Source organism: Aquarana catesbeiana, linkage group LG11 (assembly GCF_042186555.1).
Source record: "Aquarana catesbeiana isolate 2022-GZ linkage group LG11, ASM4218655v1, whole genome shotgun sequence".
NCBI lineage: Eukaryota > Metazoa > Chordata > Amphibia > Anura > Ranidae > Aquarana > Aquarana catesbeiana.
In genome coordinates this window covers 252094031-252112951 of record NC_133334.1, presented here as the reverse complement: position 1 = coordinate 252112951, position 18921 = coordinate 252094031, and the positions used below count along the sequence as shown (strand labels likewise).

The 18921-nt window shown below is 41.9% G+C and overlaps 1 protein-coding gene across 2 annotated transcripts; it reads right to left on the bottom strand.

Annotated features, from left to right (window-relative positions):
* Positions 1-2364: 2364 nt before the first annotated feature.
* Positions 2365-18921, bottom strand: LCAT (lecithin-cholesterol acyltransferase). Of its 2 annotated transcripts, XM_073605586.1 has the most exons (7): positions 18686-18921; positions 17155-17311; positions 9645-9760; positions 9247-9342; positions 5051-5275; positions 2809-3363; positions 2365-2656 (listed from the first exon to the last, which is right to left on the bottom strand). In XM_073605586.1, the coding sequence occupies exons 1-6, from the start codon at positions 18846-18848 to the stop codon at positions 2840-2842; spliced, it is 1281 nt and encodes a 426-aa protein (XP_073461687.1). In that variant the 5' UTR covers positions 18849-18921; the 3' UTR covers positions 2365-2656; positions 2809-2839. The 2 variants fall into 2 exon arrangements, with proteins under 2 accessions (XP_073461687.1, XP_073461686.1); XM_073605585.1 differs by having other exon boundaries at positions 2365-3363.

Here is an 18921-nt window from a genome sequence, read left to right as displayed (position 1 = left end):
AGGGTCTTGGTGTAGACTCCCTTTACTTGGATGGGAACAACAGGAGAAGGTCCCACTAGCTTGTCAGGGAGCATGGAGGAAGTGGTGGCCCTGGCCTGTTCGAGTAGTTTGTATCCGCGCTCCCCTCTGCGAGGTTCTGATTGAGCTTAAGTCTGCGCTAAGTTCTGGGAGTCTGGTGTGCATAGACTCTCCGACACCAGGCAGCATTTGTCAAAAGAAACAGGACACTGGGTTGCTTGGAGGCAACAACGAGGGGCCCTCTGTAAAGTTTTGGACTTTTGCTGCTGTCTCTTCGTGTCATAGATGGGCACCCGGTTGGCTCCTTCACCAGAGCCCTCTGAAGTTTCCCTCTGGCTTCTGGCACTGTGCTTCAGGCTTCACTGGGCTTGGACACACCTGTTGATTAATGTCCCATATAATTTCAGCATACCTCGGTATGCTCAATGGCACTCCTCACTGGTACACATGAAAATGCTCATCACCGCCTCCAATATAGACACTAGTATGGATATACGTGCATCGCTACCAAATATCCATAATATCCCTGTAATTATGGATAATCAAACATTAAAATCATTTGATCTTATCAGTTCTAATGAATATCAATTAGCTGGGGTGATTTTTTGGCCAGAAAATTTGATAAGGAGGGGCCAGCCCGTCCATATGTACCACCTAATATTTCTATTTTGATGTGGAATATCTCTGAAATGATGTGAGATCTAACGTTAAAACCACTTGATCTTACCGGATCTAACGAATATCTATTAGCCTGAATGATTTTTGGCCAGAATATTTGATAAGGAGGGGCCAGCCCCCCCTCATTAATCACTTAATAAGTCTCTAATTATGTGAGATCTAACATTAAAACCACTTGATCTTACCAGATCTAACGAATATCTATAAGCCTGAATAATTTTTGGCCAGAAAATCTGATAAGGGGGCTAACCCGTCCATATGTACCACCTAATATCTCTATTTTGATGTGGAATATCTCTGAAATGATGTGAGATCTGACGTTAAAACTACTTTATCTTACCAGATCTAACGACTATCTATTAGCCTGAATGATTTTTGGCCAGAAAATTTGATAAGGGCGGGCTAACCCGTCCATATGTACCACCTAATATCTCTATTTTGACATGGAATATCTCTGAAATGATGTGAGATCTAACGTTAAAAACACTTGATCTTACCGGATCTAACGAATATCTATTAGCCTGAATGATTTTTGGACAGAAAATTTGATAAGGGGGGGCCATCTTGTCCATATGTACCACCTAATATCTCTATTTTGATGTGGAATATCTCGGAAATGATGTGAGATCTAACGTTAAAAACACTTGTTCTTACCAGATCTAACGAATATCTATTAGCCTGAATGATTTTTGGCCAGAAAATTTGATAAGGGGGGGCCAGCCCGTCCATATGTGCCACCTAATATCTCTATTTTGATGTGGAATATCTCGGAAATGATGTGAGATCTAACGTTAAAAACACTTGATCTTACCGGATCTAACGAATATCTATTAGCCTGAATGATTTTTGGCCCGAAAATTTGATAAGGGGGGCCAGCCCGTCCATATGTACCACCATATGTACCACCTAATATCTCTATTTTGATGTGGAATATCTCTGAAATAATGTGAGATCTAACATTAAAAACACTTGATCTTACCGGATCTAACGAATATCTATTAGCCTGAATGATTTTTGGCCAGAAAATTTGATAAGGGGGGGCCAGCCCCCCTCATTAATCACTTAGTAAGTCTCTAATTATGTGAGATCTAACGTTAAAACCACTTGATCTTACCGGATCTAACAAATTGCTTCCAAAATAGCTAACTTTTTGGTCAATTTTTTGATAAGGGGGGGCTGATGACGGGTTAGCCCCCCCAGCAAATAACTGTTAATATTGCTTCTTCTGTGTGAGATCTAACGCAAACAACGGTTGATCTAACCTGACCTAACAAAGATCTAACAAACTGCATACGATTTTTTCAAAAATTTTGATATGGGGGGCTAACCCGGCAGAGGTCTATGCTTCCTGTCTGCACACCCACTCAGCCCTATGCTTCCCGTCTGTATACCCACTCAGCCCTATGCTTCCTGACTTCTCCCCACTCAGCACTGTGCTTCCTGTCTGCTTAACCATTCAGAATTGCACTTCTTGTCTGCTCACCCACTCAGCATTGTGCTTCTTGCCTACTCACCCACTCAGCATTGTGCTTCCTGTCTGGTCCCTGCTGGGAGGTGGAACCACAACGGTGACCAGACTCCTGGAAATTTGTTGGAATCTTCTTCAGGATCTGGATCTTTTCTAAGAGCAGAGATTTGTGGTGATCTGCATTAAATGTATCTATAGAGTCGTTTTTTTTTTTTCCAAGTTTTTAATCTAGTAACAATATACTTTGACAGAAAACATCTGCTGCATTTGGCCTAATGACAGATTCACTTTAAAAAAAGGACTTTGTATGTTTCAGTCCTATTCAGTGTAAACAAATGTATTTGATTCTAAGAATAGAACGCAATGTTACCTGAGATTGTATGATAACTTCTATAATAGGAGGGAGTCTCACACATTGCACAGACACTCACACACACTCACACCCCCATACTATCATCTATGTTCTATAGCAGGGATATGCAATTAGCGGACCTCCAGCTGTTGCAGAACTACAAGTCCCATGAGTTATAGCAAGACTCTGACAGCCACAAGCATGACACTGAGCGGCAGAGGCATGATGGGACTTGTAGTTTTACAACAGCTGGAGGTCTGCTAATTGCAAATCCCTGTTCTATAGGAAGGACCACTGTAGCATTCAGAGGAGTAACTTGGAGTTTAGTGGTCATTCCCCAGCAAGATCTCATTAATAACATCCAATGTTCTGTTGCTGAAGACCATGCTGAGATGATCCATTCCATGTAGCTCAATGACATGAACGCTTTCGTTCTGTTGGGTCTTCCAGCGTTTACAGAGTTCCAGGCTTCTTTTGTGCACAGTGTCATCCCCATCTGTATAGTGGATATCTATAGGTGGCTCATTAGGAAAGCCATCCCCGTAGATGAAGGTCTCTGCTGTAGGGTGACCTGTTCCATAGATGCAGTACATCTCCACACCTGGCGGTGGAAGCCCATCCAGAAGGCCCTTCGTATCTTCCCACATGTACCAGCCATCCTCAAATTCAATGTCTTTGAAAAACTTCTGGTAGTCCCTGTACGTATAGTTATAGGATGGGGTGGAAATAAAGACATGGGATTCGGGCCAAGCCAGGTTGGTGGGTATCAACCAGGGGTTTGTGGTCGTCATTCGTTGTTCTTCTCGAATTTTAATGTTAGAAACCATTGGAATCCCATGATTGTCTCCTGTGAATGCAGAGTAAAATATGAATGCCCATTCCAGAAAACATAGACATACATTTGTCTGTAACATGGGAATACATCAGAGTACAATAGAAAAGTCCCAAAAACTACCACATTGTAATGTATGTACACTCATCCTATTGGAGCAAGTAGACCACATAAGCTTCTGTTTGTTGTTATCTGCAGCATCAGAGCCAGACACCTTCATCATATGATATAAGCAGTTCTAAAGCAAATCAGTCATGGAATAGCAAGAATGATTATTTATTGTGGATGCGTGGGAGAAAAACTTAATAAGCAGTCAAGGTTTCTGCCGATAAACTCTTGAGACAGAATTTAAAATAGATGCAGTAAAAATGTGAACACTAAGGGGGTCAGTTACACTGAATACTTGGTGATGCTTGGATCATACCATTAATACTAATGACTATTTTGTGCTGTTGGTGTAGGAAAGAGCTAAGGAGAACTGCAATGTGACCATCTCCATCTAGGAGATACAATGTGCTGTACCCTCAGAATGGAGGCAGTCATAAATGATCCATAGTGTAACCATGACCATCTCCACCTTGGAGATACAATGTATTGTACCCCAGAATGGGGGCAATTATAAATGTCCCATAGGGTGCCCATATCCATCTGGGAGATACAATGTACTGTACCCTCAGAATGGGTGCTGTCATGAATGACCTATAGTGTAACCATCTCCATCTAGGCTATACAATGTGCCAAATGGGAGTTGTCATAAATTATCCACAGGGTGTCCATCTCCATCAGGGAAATACAATGTGCCTTGCTCTCAGAATGAAGGTGGTCATATATGACCTGTAATGTGACAGTCTCCATCTGGGAGATACAATGTGCTGTACCCTTAGAATGGAAGCAGTCATAAATGATCCATAGTGTAACCATGACCATCTCCACCTTGGAGATACAGGTGCTGTCATAAATGACCCTTAGGATGTCCAGCTCCGAGATACGTACAGTGCCCTCAAAATGGAGGTAGTCATATATGGCCTGTAGTGTAACCACCTGGGAGATAAAATGTGCTGTGCCCTCAGAATGGGTGCTGTCATAAATGACATGTAGTGTGAGTGACCATCTCCGCCTGGGAGATGAAATGCGCTGTACCCTCAGAATGGGTGCTGTCATAAATGACCCATAGGGTGTCCATCTCCAGCTCCGAGATACAATGTGCTGTACCCTCAGAATGGGTGCTGTCATAAATGCCCCATAGTGTGACCATCTCCATCTGGAAAGTACAATGTGCTGTACCCTCAGAATGGGTGCTATCATAAATTACCGTAGTATGAACATCTCTACCTGGAAAATACAACATGCTGTACCCTCAGAATGGGTGCTGTCATAAATGACCCATAGTGTGACCATCTCCATCTGGGAGATACAATGTGCTGTACCTTCAATGGGTGTTGTAATAAATGACCCATAGGGTGTTCATCTCCATCTGGGATATACAATGTGCTCTACTCTCAGAATGGGTGCTGTCATAAATTATCCCTAATGCAGTGTGACCATCACCATCTGGAAGATACAATGTGCTGTACCCTCAGAATGGGTGCTTTCAAAAATGATATGTGTTTGTCTGGGAGATACAATGTACTGTACAGTAGCCTTATCTTGTACAAGCTCACATTGCACACATGATTGGAGTCGTTGTCATGATGGCACTTACCTGACATGAGTACCAGTAATGGTTTCACTGCTCCCCCCCACGGTGCTCCAAGTGAGATAAATCCTTTAATATATTTCTTTTTCCACTGTGAAGGCTGATGATTCAAGAAGTACAGAATATACATATTACCAAGGCTGTGTCCGGTGAGAAAAACTGGTTTCTGATATTCTCTGTGCATGTCTTCTATGAGCTTCTTCAGTTTTTCAAAGTATTCTTTCTGTCCATCTGCAGTAGAAGCAGGAACTTTATTATAACCATATTGAGTAATATAAAGTGATTGGAATATGACAGCTGTGAAATAAAAGTTCTGATACTAAAACATTATTTGATTGTAAAGGGACAGTGGCTTGTGTTCTCATTATTTCACCAACCATGTATACTAATAGAACAGGAAAAGACACAGCATCTGTCTACCCTAAAGACTATATTCCCCATGTATTCTCTTCATTATTAAAGCGGGTGGTGTGAGGGTCAGGTCAATAAATCATCCATTCCAGATCTTCGCAAAATTCCTGAGAGCTACCTCTATGGGCGTAGGTTAAACTTTCCAAATGTAAGGAAATGTCTATCCAACAGCGTGTTGTTGGGGGGTTGGGGAGATAGCTGATGTTCTACTAAGCCACTGGAATTACTAAAGACTTTGACTGTGGCTCCTGGGACTATTGGAGGCTGTCACTGTGGCCCTTGGGACCATTGGAGGTTGCAACTGTGGCCCTTGAGATTATTGAAGACTGGGTCCCTGGGATTGAAGACATTTATTGTGGTCTCTGGGATTATTAGAGACCCTGAATGCTGCCCCTGTGAGTATTGGGGATAGTACTTGTGACCCCTGGAAGTATTAGGCCTCATGCACACTGGACAGTTTTACAACTGCTCTTTTTGGCTTCAGGTGTTTTTTTCTGCAGCCAGTAAACTCCCCAGCATGTTATCCTATGTGTCCATGCACACATGCACAAATAGGCTCTTATCAGTATTTTTTGGCAGGCGTGTTTTCTGTGCATTAGGCCTTAAAGGCATGCTTGTTGTGGCTAGTTTTATAAAAGTTAGTGAATGTAGCCTCCCTGGATTATTAAAGATTGGGATTGTAGACCATTTGATTATTAGAGACTAAAATTGTGCCCCCTGGGATTACTGGAGATTGGGATGAATGGAAACAGAAAAGTTTAGACCCTGGAGATGTCTGTCAAGGTTCTCATTTATCCATGTAATTTTATTGTTCTAGTTCAGTGATGGCAAACCTTGGCACCCCAGATGTTTTGGAACTACATTTTCCACAATGCTCCACTACACTGCAGAGTACATGAGCATCATGGGAAATGTAGTTCCAAAACATCTGGGTTGCCAAGGTTCGCCATCACTGTTCTAGTTAGTCACATTATATGTTACAGCAGCTAAAGAAGCTTCTTAGGTGAATGGTAAAAGGTCCTTCAACAATCCAAAACCAACCCAGGTGAACATGTCTAACAACTACCAGCTAGACTAGGGGTGTCCAGCCTGAGATGGCTTCGAATGCTGCCCAACACATAATTGTAAACTTACTTAAAAATGCTGATTTTTTAGTTTTTTTGTAAAAATGCATTTACACTTAGTGAACAAATGTGGCCAAAGAAAACTTTGACAGTTTCTCTTTACTAGACTTTTTATGAGTTTTATCTCCCCCCAAAAAAATCCCACTTTTTTACAGTTGCGCTTTATTTATGTCATCAGTATTCGGCAGCACCTATATTTGTGAGCAACTGTTTTCAAGGGTGAAGTATACAAAGCGCAAAATTAGAACCAAAATATCTGATGAGCATCTTGAGAGTTGATTGAATCTTGCTACTCCATCCATCCAACCAGATCTCAATGTGTTAGTTTATCAAAAACAGTGTCAAATATCGCACTAGTTTTGTGTTGCATTCTGAGGCCCGGATCACACTGGTGCAACAATCGCTCTGACTTTGAGAGCACAAGTCACATGACATGTAAAAAAAACAATTTTCCCTATGAGAGCTGTCTTAACTGGTCTGACTTTGGAAAAGGCTCCTGCACTACTTTGGTCATACTTTGGTCCGATTTCATCCCATAGAATTGAATGAAAGTCGCATCCAAGTCGGATCAGCATCTTAACTGTTAGCAATGCTAACAATGTTAGTAATGCAAAATGTATTGGAAAAAAAAAATGGCGTGGGGTCCTCCCCCAAATCCGTACCAGACCCTTATCCGAGCATGCGGTCCAACAGGCCAAGAAAGGGGTGGGGGATGAGCGAGCGCCCCCCCCTTCCCAAACAATACCAGGCCACATGCCCTCAATATATGGGGGTACTTTTGGGCAGGGGGGCTCCACCCCCCACCTCACAGCACCTTGTCCCCATGTTGTTTGGGACAAAGGTCTCTTTCCAACAACCCTGGGCTGTGGTTGCAGGGGGTCTGCGGGCAGGGGGCTTATCAGAATCTGGAAGCCCACTGTAAGAAATGATGGGTCTGTGACAGGACGAGTTATGTTACCTTATGGCCACGCCCCATAGCTATAAAAGGACTGTCAGACACGGGAGCCAGAATGGCGGGAGCATTCGTCGAGGGAGGAGCGATTTTTTTTGTTTTTGTTTTTGTTTTTATCAGGTCAATGACAGGGGAGGAAGATATCATGATTAATGTTGGATCTGCATCGGGGGACAGTATACATTTTTAATACAGGACTTGTCAAAAACTGCCTTGTGTTCTTTGTTACACTACACAGTTTTTTTGGGGTGTGTGGTTAGGGGTAATATGTACCCCACACTCATTCACATGGGGGGGCTGGGATCTAGGGGCCCCCTTTTTTAAAGGGGACTTCCTGATTCTTTAAGCCCTCTGCCTGCAGACCCCCATGACCACAGCCCAGGGATGTGGGGAAGAGACCATTGTCCTCATCAACATGGGGACAAGGTGCTTTGGGCTGGGCTGAGGGCATGTGGCCTGGTATGGTTCAGGAGGGGGGATGCTCGCTCGTATCTCCCCCCTCTTTCCTGGCCTGCCGGGCTGCATGCTTTGTAAATTTGAAGTGGAAATCCATACCAGACCCAAGTCACACTCACCTCAAGTGGGATCCTGTTCATTAAAGTTGGATGGAAGTTGCAGGGCAAAGTCGAATTGAAAGTTGCACGACTTTCATGTTGGATCAGTGTGAATAGGGCCTCACTTTTACAATAAAAAATATTACAAAAAAATGACATTTTATTACTCAGATAGGTATATTATCTATATCAGTGATTGTTAACGTGTGATCTGCCTGACTTTTTCTGCTCATCAACAATCCTTATCGTTAGTGTATTTTTTGTGTGGCCAAGACAATTCCTCTTCTTCCAGTCTGACTCCAGAAGGTCAAAAGGTTAGACACCCCTGAGCTAGACCTTGGAGATGTTTCCTCAGAGACAACAATAGAGAGGACTTATAGCAAAGAGTAGCCAGTACCCCGGTCAGGAGAAATATGAACAATTCCTCTAAACCCAGACAGAGAGTCACGGAGCCAAAGGGGGACCCTAAGCACAGGGACGGCATGACAGTGCTGGACTGCACATCTGCCTGTTTAAGAAAGGAAGAGTTCCCCTTTTAGAGTAGAGGAGGGGCTGAATGAGGAAAGTGAGGAGATGTGTGAAAGGGGAAGTGACGTCAGTCGAAGAGCGGTGGAGGACGAGATTCCCACCCACCCTCCCGATTGTTGGCAGTTGTTGGTTTCCTTTAACAGGATAAGTTATGTTACAAGTTGTAACATGTGTTACCCATCCAAGGATGGGGGGTTGTTTGATGGTACCCATCCATATGATGGGGAGTTTTGCTGGTACCCATACATGGAAGGATGGGGATTGAAGTTGGTACCTTCAGGCCTTAAGGGTTAACCTGCAGGAGTTTAAAAAGGCTAGGTCACTGGGGTAGGTTGTGATAATGCCGTGTCAGGGGTTTCCGACTGGCAGGTTTTAAATAAGGAGGTTGTACCAGTGACCAGGGTTATAGTTATCGTTCTTACAGTAAATTTACCCTCACAAGTTATTTAAGAAAGTACAGTTATTTATGATATTTATGTTAATTTATACGTTTTAATAAATAGGCCGCAAGGGCATTTTACTCCAAGAACTAGTCTGAGTCATCCATGATGTTTTTGGAGGGAGGGTATGTGTGGGTAGGATGGTATTAGGTATATGGGCTTAAGTCCTACAGTGTCATGAACTAATACTTACTGGGAGCAAGTCTCCAGTCATAGGGTGCTGCACGGACCGTCTCGTCTCTTACATAGCCGTTGTTCACCAAGTTTTGTACAAGGGTGTGAAGATAGCCTAAGAAGAGTAATACAACATTGAATATCACACATGAATCCCATTTCACTTTCCTGTAACAAAAACTCCTGAATTTTGGAATTCCAGCCAGACCATTTTTATCTTGGTATTGAAAAGAGTGGGGAAGGTTTAGATCCTTTGTCAGACATTTGCTGCTGCCTTGTCAGTGTTGGGTGTACACAAAAAGAGGGGAGGGTTCATTTTAAGTGACTTTACATGACAAAAAGCAGCAAAATCTAGCATTCTATTTTACAGTCAGAATTTACATTTTTCTCACAGCAAATGTATTTACAATTTCTCACCAACTAACTTGCTTTTATCCAGATATTCAACGGAAAATGTCTTTCCAAATCCCGGGATGAAGACATCGACTCCAGGTGCGTTAGAAGCCGTTCGCGTTGTCTTGTTATAAACAACTCTGTAAATAGAAACATATTTATTTTCTAGAAAAGTAAAGCCCGTAACTGCCCTAGCTGTACTATGCGTATGTCTACAATGATTTATCACACAGTCTGAAAGGGCGTCAATGGGCTTATTGCTGCCTCAGTCATAAGGTAACCAGTAATCTTCAGTTGTGGTTGATTAATTACACACCCAACCCATGGTTGGGATGCCTTAAAGTTTTGGTAAAGTTTTGCTTCCTCCTCCCCTTTTTTCCTTGGATTCGTCAGGGGACCGGTCTTCTGTTTTGGACACGGGGGGGGCATTCATTCTGTTTCTGCTCCATCAGAGACCAGTGTCCTGTGATATACTACATACACGTGTACAGGTCTAGCCTTCCTAAGTACATTTTGAATGGGGTTCCTATTGCATGGATTTCTCTTTGTTAAGCATATGAAGGCGGCCTTATCAGATATGACTACTGGTTATTATTGAATTTGTGTGATGGCCTTGATTATATCCATATTGCTGTTATGTTTGTTTACAATGCCGGTCAGACTTGGTACCGGTCCTTCACTGATGGACCCTATTATTTTCTTATTTTGACAGTTTGTATTATTCTTGTTTTTCTCTTTTTTCTGTACTTTGTCAGGTTTTCTGAATACTCAATAAACGCTAGTTATACAAAAAAAGAAAAATAAAGCTGCCCACACATAGAAAAACTGGGCGGCATGAAGGACAGTCCAAAGTACAATAAATATTGGCAAACCCAACTGAGATGCCAATCTGTGTGGGCGCCAATGGTGCATATCATGCTAAGGACAGTAGAAGCTTCATACAGGTATCAATGTGGCCCTCACAGGACCCATATCTCCCAGCTTGTCTGTTCGATATCCAAGCACATAGCCACCTCAAAAATGTTGCAGAAGGTCTGAAATAACTATAAAAATATCATTTTCTATCTTCACCAGTTAATTTTGGCCTCAATACTTTCCATTTTCTTCCACAGAAATTATGTGTCAGGAAGAACCATGATGGCTGCCTTCCCTAGGAATAGAGTTTGGTATATGCTGGTGTGCAAATAAATTAATGATAGGGGGCACTCTGACTACTATTTAAATGAAAACCTGAATGGGTTTAATTCGTGAACAAATGCTATAATAAATGATAAATATACAACATATAGTGAATCGCTGTGATCACTGTGACTTAATACTGATAATTACTAAATATAAAACATATACCGTATATAGTAAATCCCTGTAATTAGTTATAAGTGTGAATAGTCCATATTCTTCAGTAAATACTGTATTCCAAAATAAAACGTGGTTTGTACAATCAATAAGTGTAGATATCCTCCGCCGCTTATAGACATCCACAGACACCCAACATGCTCATGTAAAATGATCTGCTCACCAGACAGCCATGACCTCTTTAGCTAAAAAACAGGTCAAAAATCACTTTTGCTACAATCTTGTAGCCTGATGCAGAATTACGGACTTTCCAAACTGTGCTCTCCTCTCCACCACAGCGGGTAAATAAATAAAAGACAAGGAGGATTCAATAGCGTAATATTGCTTAATTTATGGCAGAGACATCAATCCTCCGTCCCATGCAATCCTACAGGCTAAAACCAGCTTATTATGTTATCTGACAAGAAAGACATAACACTGTACAAACAAAATAAAAACAGATAACCTTAATTAATAAAAAAAATGGTACAAAATATATGTATGATGCAAATGATTAAAATATACAATACATAGAATATATGCTTACTACACTAAAAACTAAAATATAAAAGCACCAATGAAATGCACATATCTGCGTATAAATTTCAAAAATGGGCAGATGTACATATGTAAACTATCTATAGGAAAGTCTAATTTTTGCCAGATTAATGAAATACAGGAATAAAACTCGACTGCAAGGATTCATTGGTTAAAAAGCAATTTAAGTCTAGGTTGATGTTCATACCGGCTGGCTGCAAAGAGTCCAGCCAATATATCCATTTGGTTTCGTTCTCTGACACCGCCCGTTTAAGGTGAGTGCCTCTCCAATGCTGCGAAATTTTATCAATTCCATAAAATGTAAGTAACTTAGGGTCCTTATTGTGATGTGTTTTAAAGTGTCTAGCCACTTCAGCCCTGGAAGGATTTACCCCCTTAATGACCAGAGCATTTTTTTGGCGGTATTTGATCACCTCTGCGGTTTTTATTTTTTTGCGCTATAAACAAAAAACGACCGACAATTTTGAAAAAAAAAAAAAGCAATATTTTAGCAATAAATATCCCAAAAATATATAAAAAAAACTACTTTCTTTCTCAGTTTAGGCCGATACGTATTCTTCTACATATTTTTGGTTAAAAAAATCGCAATAAGCGTATATTGATTGGTTTGTGCAAAAGTTATAGCGTCTACAAAATAGGATAGATTTATGGCATTTTTATTAGTAATGGCAGCGAGCTGTGATTTTTAGCGGGACTGCGACATTGCGGAGGACAGATCGGACACTTTTGACACTATTTTGGGATCATTGACATTTATACAGCGATCAGTGCTATAAAAATGCACTAATTACTGTGTAAATGTCACTGGCAGGGAAGGGGTTAAACACTAGGGGATGATCAAGGGGTTAAGTGTGTTCCCTAAGTGTGTTCTAACTGTAGGGGGGATGGGCTCACTAGAACATGACAGAGATCACTGCTCCCGATCCCTGGGAGTAGTAGATCCCTGTCATGTTGCTATGCAGAACAGGAAAATGCCTTGTTTACATAGGCAGCTCCCCATTCTGCCTTTCTGTGCCACAAACACAGGCCACTGGGGACATAGAGTCCGTGGGATCCGCGGGCATTCTCCCGTGGGCGTGCGCGCACCCGCTAGCCTGCGATGACGGAGGAACGTACGGGTATGGCCATTTGCGCAGCCGTGCCATTCTGCGTATATCATCTTGCAGTGGTCGGCAAGAGGCTAGACACACTATGTTTTGGAAACCCATTTTTGATGTTGGTAATATGTTCATTATTCTAGTACGTAACATACACGTGGTCCTACCCACATATTGCATGGGACACGGGCATTCCAGCACGTAAGTGACATATTCAGAGTCATGCATAATCAGAGGGCGAATTTGATATTCGTTCTGAGTTACTATCGAGTGAAAATTTTCATTTTCTTTCTTTTGATAGTATTGCATGCTTTGCATCTAGTGTAATAGTGGAACCCTGTTCTGTCTAAAAAGATGCTAGCCTTTTTGGGGGGATCTGGAATATTAGGTGATATTTTGTTTAAGGAATCCTGTGATAACTGCTAGGTCGCCTGAAACTTCTTTTTTTTGTGGTAGAAGTTAAAAGGTATTCTCTGTCCATGTTAAGGACTTGTTTCTGCAATGATTCAATTCTGTGGGACTACCGGTATATCCTTTTTCAATAAACCTATTTGTAATGACTTCAGATTGGGTAATAAAATCTTCTAAATGATTGCAGTTCCTTCTCGACCACATGCATTGGCTTTTGGGAATGGCTTTTAGCCACTGTGGATGGTGACAGCTCTTGATAGGCACATAGCCATTTCTCTCAGTTGCTTTAAAATGCGTTTTGGTTTCAGTTTCAGTTCTATTGGATTTTTTTGTTAGAACCAAATCCAGATAGCTAATTGTTTCTAAATGACAACTAGCTAAGAATTTGAGGCCATAGGGGTTGACATTAAGACCCCTTTTACACTGGGGCGGTTTGCAGGCGGTATTGCGCTAAAAATACCGCCTGCAAACCGCCCCTAAACAGCCTCCGCTGTTTGTTCAGTGTGAAAGCCCGAGGGCTTTCACACTGAAGCGGTGCGCAGGCAGGGCGGTGAAAAAAGTCCTGCAAACCGCTTTTTTGGAGCGGTGAAGGAGCGGTGTATTCACCGCTCCTTCACCGCTCCTGCCCATTGAAATCAATGGGACAGCGCGGCTATACCGCGGCAATACCGCGGCTATAGCCGCGCTGTACAAAGGGATTTTAACCCTTTTTCGGCCGCCAGCGGGGGTTAAAACCGCACCGCTAGCGGCCGAATACAGCTACAAGAACGACGGTACAGCAGCGCTAAAAATAGCGCTGTTGTACCGCCGACGCCCCCACTGCCCCAGTGTGAAAGGGGCCTAAGTATAGTAAGGAATGACTAAACCGGCTTGGGGACCCTCCCATAGCAAGATAATGTCATCAATGTAACATTTGTAAAACAGAAGGCCCTTTCACTCTTTGCTATATATAGTTTCATGTTCCCATTTGTTAAGCACTAAATTGGCTACGCTGGGGGCATAATGCGCCCCCATAGCTACCCCCTTAATTTGGTTAAAATATTGGTTATGAAACCAAAAGTAGTTATTACCCATAGTCATTTTTACCCCTTCAAGCAAAAATTGGATTTGTACATCTTTTAATGATGATTGTTTTTTCAAAGCCCATTTTGCCTCTTTAAGGCCATCAGTTTGTTTAATATTACTATACAGAGATTCAATATCTACTTTAACTAATATAGTATCTTCTTGGACTTTTATTTTTTGCAACATTTTAATTAATTCTCTGCTGTCTTTGAGATATGACTTTCCTTGTGTGACTTAGGGTTGTAAGTAAATATCCAAATATTTACCCACCCTGGAATAGAGGGACTCAATCCCACTTATAATGGGCCGTCCTGGGGGGTGATCTTTGGATTTATGTATTTTGGGAACTATGTACATCACTGGTATTTTTGGAGTATGTGGAATAAGATATTTGGCCTCCTTCTTATCTAATATCTTTTTCTTTAAACCTTTTTTCCGTTTTTAATTTACCTGTACGATTAGATTTAAGTCTTTTATATGTGGTGGTGTCAGCTTATTGTCTATGCACCTCTGTATTATATTCTTCTTTACTGAGTATTACTAGCCCCCACCCCCCCCACCCCTTATCTGCAGGTCCAACTGCAATCTGTTTATTATCCTCTAATCTTTTGATCCCTTCCCATATACATTTGTTTTTTTAAATGTCTTTTTTTTAATTTTTTTTATCTCATCTTGGATAATGTTTTTAAATACCTCAATGAAATGGTGAGTGCCTTAGGATTAAACACTGATTTGTTTTTAAAGCGGAGTTCCACACAAAAATGGAACTTCCGCTTTTCGGAACCCTCCTCCCCTCTGGTGTCACATTTGGCACCTTTCAGGGGGGAGGGGGGTGCAGATACCTGTCTAAGACAGGTATTTGCACCCACTTCCAGCATAGACTCCCATGGGAGTCTATGCCTCTTCCCGTCCCCACCGCGCTGTCTGCTGGGAACACACAGCTCCCAGGAGAGAGCGGGGACCACTTGGGACGCGCAGCACGACTCGCGCATGCGCAGTAGGGAACCGGGAAGTGAAGCTGCAACGCCTCACTTCCTGATTCCCTCACCTAGGATGGCGGCGGCAGCTGCCGAGAACCGAGCGGGTTCTCGGCGTCCCCTGCCGACAGCGCTGGGCCCTGGGACAGGTAAGTGGCCATGTATTAAAAGTCAGCAGCTGCAGTATTTGTAGCTGCTGGCTTTTAATATTTTTTTTTTTGGGCGGTGTGGGTGGACCTCCGCTTAAAGGCCACTATGTAAAAATCAGCTATTGGATCCGATGGAGGAATGATGGGAATCCCTGCATAATGTTTTTTAATATTTAATTTTCTGGCGTATTTTTCCACATCAACAAAAACCTAAAATTTATCAAGGTCCTTGTCTGGTGCAAATTTTAAACCTTGAGCTAGGACCTCCATTTCTTCCTCCGAAAACTGGACCCCTGCCAGGTTGAAAATCCCCACATTTAATTGTCCCTTTTCTTTTTCTTTCCCCTTCCTCCTCTGTTTCCTCTCTGTCTATATAGTCTCTGTGATGATTTTGGGGTGGTGGGGGTGGGATTCTGTAAGGCTCTTTCCATCCCCATCCCCCCCCCCGGTTGTAATAGTTGTCATGGGGTGGTGGTCTACCCCTAAAATTGCCCCTATATCCACCTCTGGGGGGCCTAGGTGGATAATGGTTACAACCATAGTCATAATACCTATTATACTCGAGTGTCCTATTCGCCAATGGTGCAAACCTATTGTGCGTAGGAACCGAGTACTGAGGAGTACGTGGTTGGGTATTAGGATTTTTAGCTTTGATTTTTAGGTTGATTTTTGGATTTAATCTGAGGTTTATCTTCTTTTTTTGTATTAGTGTTAGAATTATTAGTCATGTGTACTATAATGTCTTGTCTTGTATTTCGATCTCTCTTTCCACTGAGGATTCTTTGGACCCTGGGGGGTTAATGTCTTCCTGCCATTTGTAGACTTTGTTTTTGTTAAAGTCTGTAATCCTGTAGGTTTGCAAGGGGCAGGAGATTGATGTCTCCACCTTCAGTCTATTTAGAGTCTTCTGCCTAGTGACCGGAATGCTTTCTGATGACGTAGTGATATGAAACGTACGTCGCGGCGCTTCCGGTCATGTTATTTCCGAGTCCCAACTTCCGGTTCTATCTCCAGCGGCGGTGGAACGCACGCCAATTCCCAGTGTGAGCAGGGCACATTGTGGCGTCCATCAGACCCATACGCTTAACTTCCTAGTGTCGGGACACAGGCACATATGAATGTAAGCAGGCATTTTTTATGACTATTCATGTTTTAATAAATGAAGCAATATTACGATATTGGATCCTCCTTGTGTTTTCTCATCTCATGTACCCGCTGTGGTGGAGAGGAGAGCACAGTTTGAAAAGTCTGTGATTCTACATCAGGCTACAAGTGATTTTTGACCTGCTTTTTAGCTAAAGAGATCATGGCTGTCTGGTAAACAGATCATTTTACATGAGCACGTTGGGTGTCCGTGGATGTCTATAACGGTGGAGGATATCTACACTTATTAATTGTACCAACCATGTTTTATTTTGGAATATTCACTAAAGAACATGGACTATTCGCACTTATAATTAATTATGGAGATTTACTATATATGTGTTGTATATTTAGTAATTACCAGTATTTGGTCACAGTGATCACATCGATTCACTATATGTTGTATATTTATCATTTATTATAGCATTTGTTCACCCATTAAACCCATTTAGTTTTTCATTTAAATAGTAGTCACAGTGCCCCCTATCATCAATTTATACTCATTGCACAGTAGGAATCTACAGCATTTGGGGAGCAGCTTAACTAGCAGATTAAATAGATATTGGCGCAAGGTTTTTCACTATATGCTGGTGTGGGCTTGGAGGGGCTTGAAGAACTCAAATTTGCCATGAAAGCCATTATCACAAGAACTTTCCAACTAACGAGGGAAGAAAAAATTAGTCCATTAGTCCCGGTACAGATACATGTAATCAGACAGAAGTGAATATTCTCTGCAGAGTCCCCGAATTTATGACCATTCAACCCACTGTAAAGGAAAGTGTAATCTGTCTAATCATACCTGATGTTATCAACCCAGCAGTCTATTCCAAGAGGAAGAAACATGTTCAGGTTCAGCCACAAGGTGAAATAATCTTCACTCTTATGATAGCACATCCAATTCACAACTTCCTTTTTATCCAATTTTGCTTCTAGTTGATTTCCGAAGGTGCCCGGCACTGAAAGTAACAGACAGAGTAAAAACTATTATATATATTTGAATGCAAGAAAGATTAAAAAAAAAATGAATCTCTTCACTTTATACCTGAGACAACCATATACAAGAGGTGAGGTCCCCATTAAAAGGCCCGTGGCAGGTAACTGAAATAAGATTCCAAAGATGGGGGGGGGGGGGGGATTGGGGGTACTCAGCAACCAGAAGGAGATACTCTAGTAAAGTCATGTGAAGTCTGTGGCTTAAGTTTTAGTTAATGATTACCTGGTATGTGTGCAGGTTATCTGTAGTATCTAGGCCATCAGAGGTTTAGCAATCACTGCCTGGTGTGGACATATCACTGACTAAGTTAAAGCATATCTAAACCCAAAAACTTAAATGCCATATATTGCAGCTTACCAGTCCTTAGATGTGGTGGCTGCATTGGTTTTCTTTTTTCAGCCTCCATCCTTTATTTTCATCTAGTGTTGAATATCACACTTCCTGTCCTACAGTGACATCGTTCACTCACTACAAAGTATCTATGGAAGGAGCCATGGCTTCCACCCAGGTTAAACTTTAAACATGTCAGCCTTTCTTCATCTCCATTACATTGGGGATGGGGAGATGTTACATGTTTTCTTGTTGGGTACTTTAAGCCCCCATTCACATCGGTGCGACTTGTCATGGGATTTGACAGGTCCAAATTGCGTGACAAGACACCCTCTGTTGTCGACAATTGAACAATTTAAATCAGTGTGACGCCGACTTTGCAAAAAGAAAAGGTTCCTGCACTATTTTTTTTGCAATTTTAGGTGCGACTTGCATAGACATCTGTGCAGGAAGTCACACCGATGTCAGCCAAGTCGCCCTGACATGCGACTTTAAAATCGTGCGACTTCAAGTGAAGTCGCACAATTTCAAAGTCAGATTCAGTGTGAATGGTGGGGGGGGGGGCTAAGTGTATCACTTTACGATACAGCTGGCTGGAACTGGTGAAAGGTCATCCAATAGATGCTGCTCATATTCATATTAATAACTATTGATGTTGGATTCCAGGAAAATATTTATTTTTTTAAAACACTATTTAAAGATGTTTTTTGTCAGTAGTTCTTCTTTAAATGGACAAAGGCTATCCTGTCCAATAAATCATTATTTCATATTAATCACTGATGAGAACTAATAAACGGCATGATGTAAATCACTTTTGTTTAATGACATTGTGGATGGGAAATGTGAACTGGCCCCCTTCCTGCTCATCATAATAGAAACAAAGAATATTATTACAAATATTAATAATAAGGTAAATACTAATAGCCACAATGGTTCTCCCAATGTTCAGCACAAACAACCGCCCATTCCTAGAAATATCATGAATGAATCAGCGAAAATGTCTTACCCAGCACCACTGGAGAGGTGTTGTTGCTCAGATTCACTTTGGGGGTGATACCAGGAGGAAATAGGACATCCAGGAGCCACAATGCCCCAGCTGGAGGAAACAGAGTAACATACAACAAGAGAAGGATAATCCATGCCCCATAATTAGTCCTGAACCCCAGCATGACCAGGTGACACAGCTGACAGTGAGGAAGCTGTGAGAGTAAACAGTTCAGAATGGACTGGTCTTATGAAAGG

What these genes read in the sequence shown, in the direction of transcription:
- LCAT (XM_073605585.1), bottom strand. Translation starts at nt 18,848, where the DNA reads ATGCTGGGGTTCAGGACTAATTATGGGGCATGGATTATCCTTCTCTTG. An exon ending in GGATAAAAGCAAGTTAGTTG is followed by an intron (nt 9,343 to 9,644) that starts GTGAGAAATTGT and finishes TACTCTTCTTAG; the next exon opens with GCTATCTTCACACCCTTGTA. An exon ending in ATTACTGGTACTCATGTCAG is followed by an intron (nt 3,364 to 5,050) that starts GTAAGTGCCATC and finishes CTGCATTCACAG; the next exon opens with GAGACAATCATGGGATTCCA.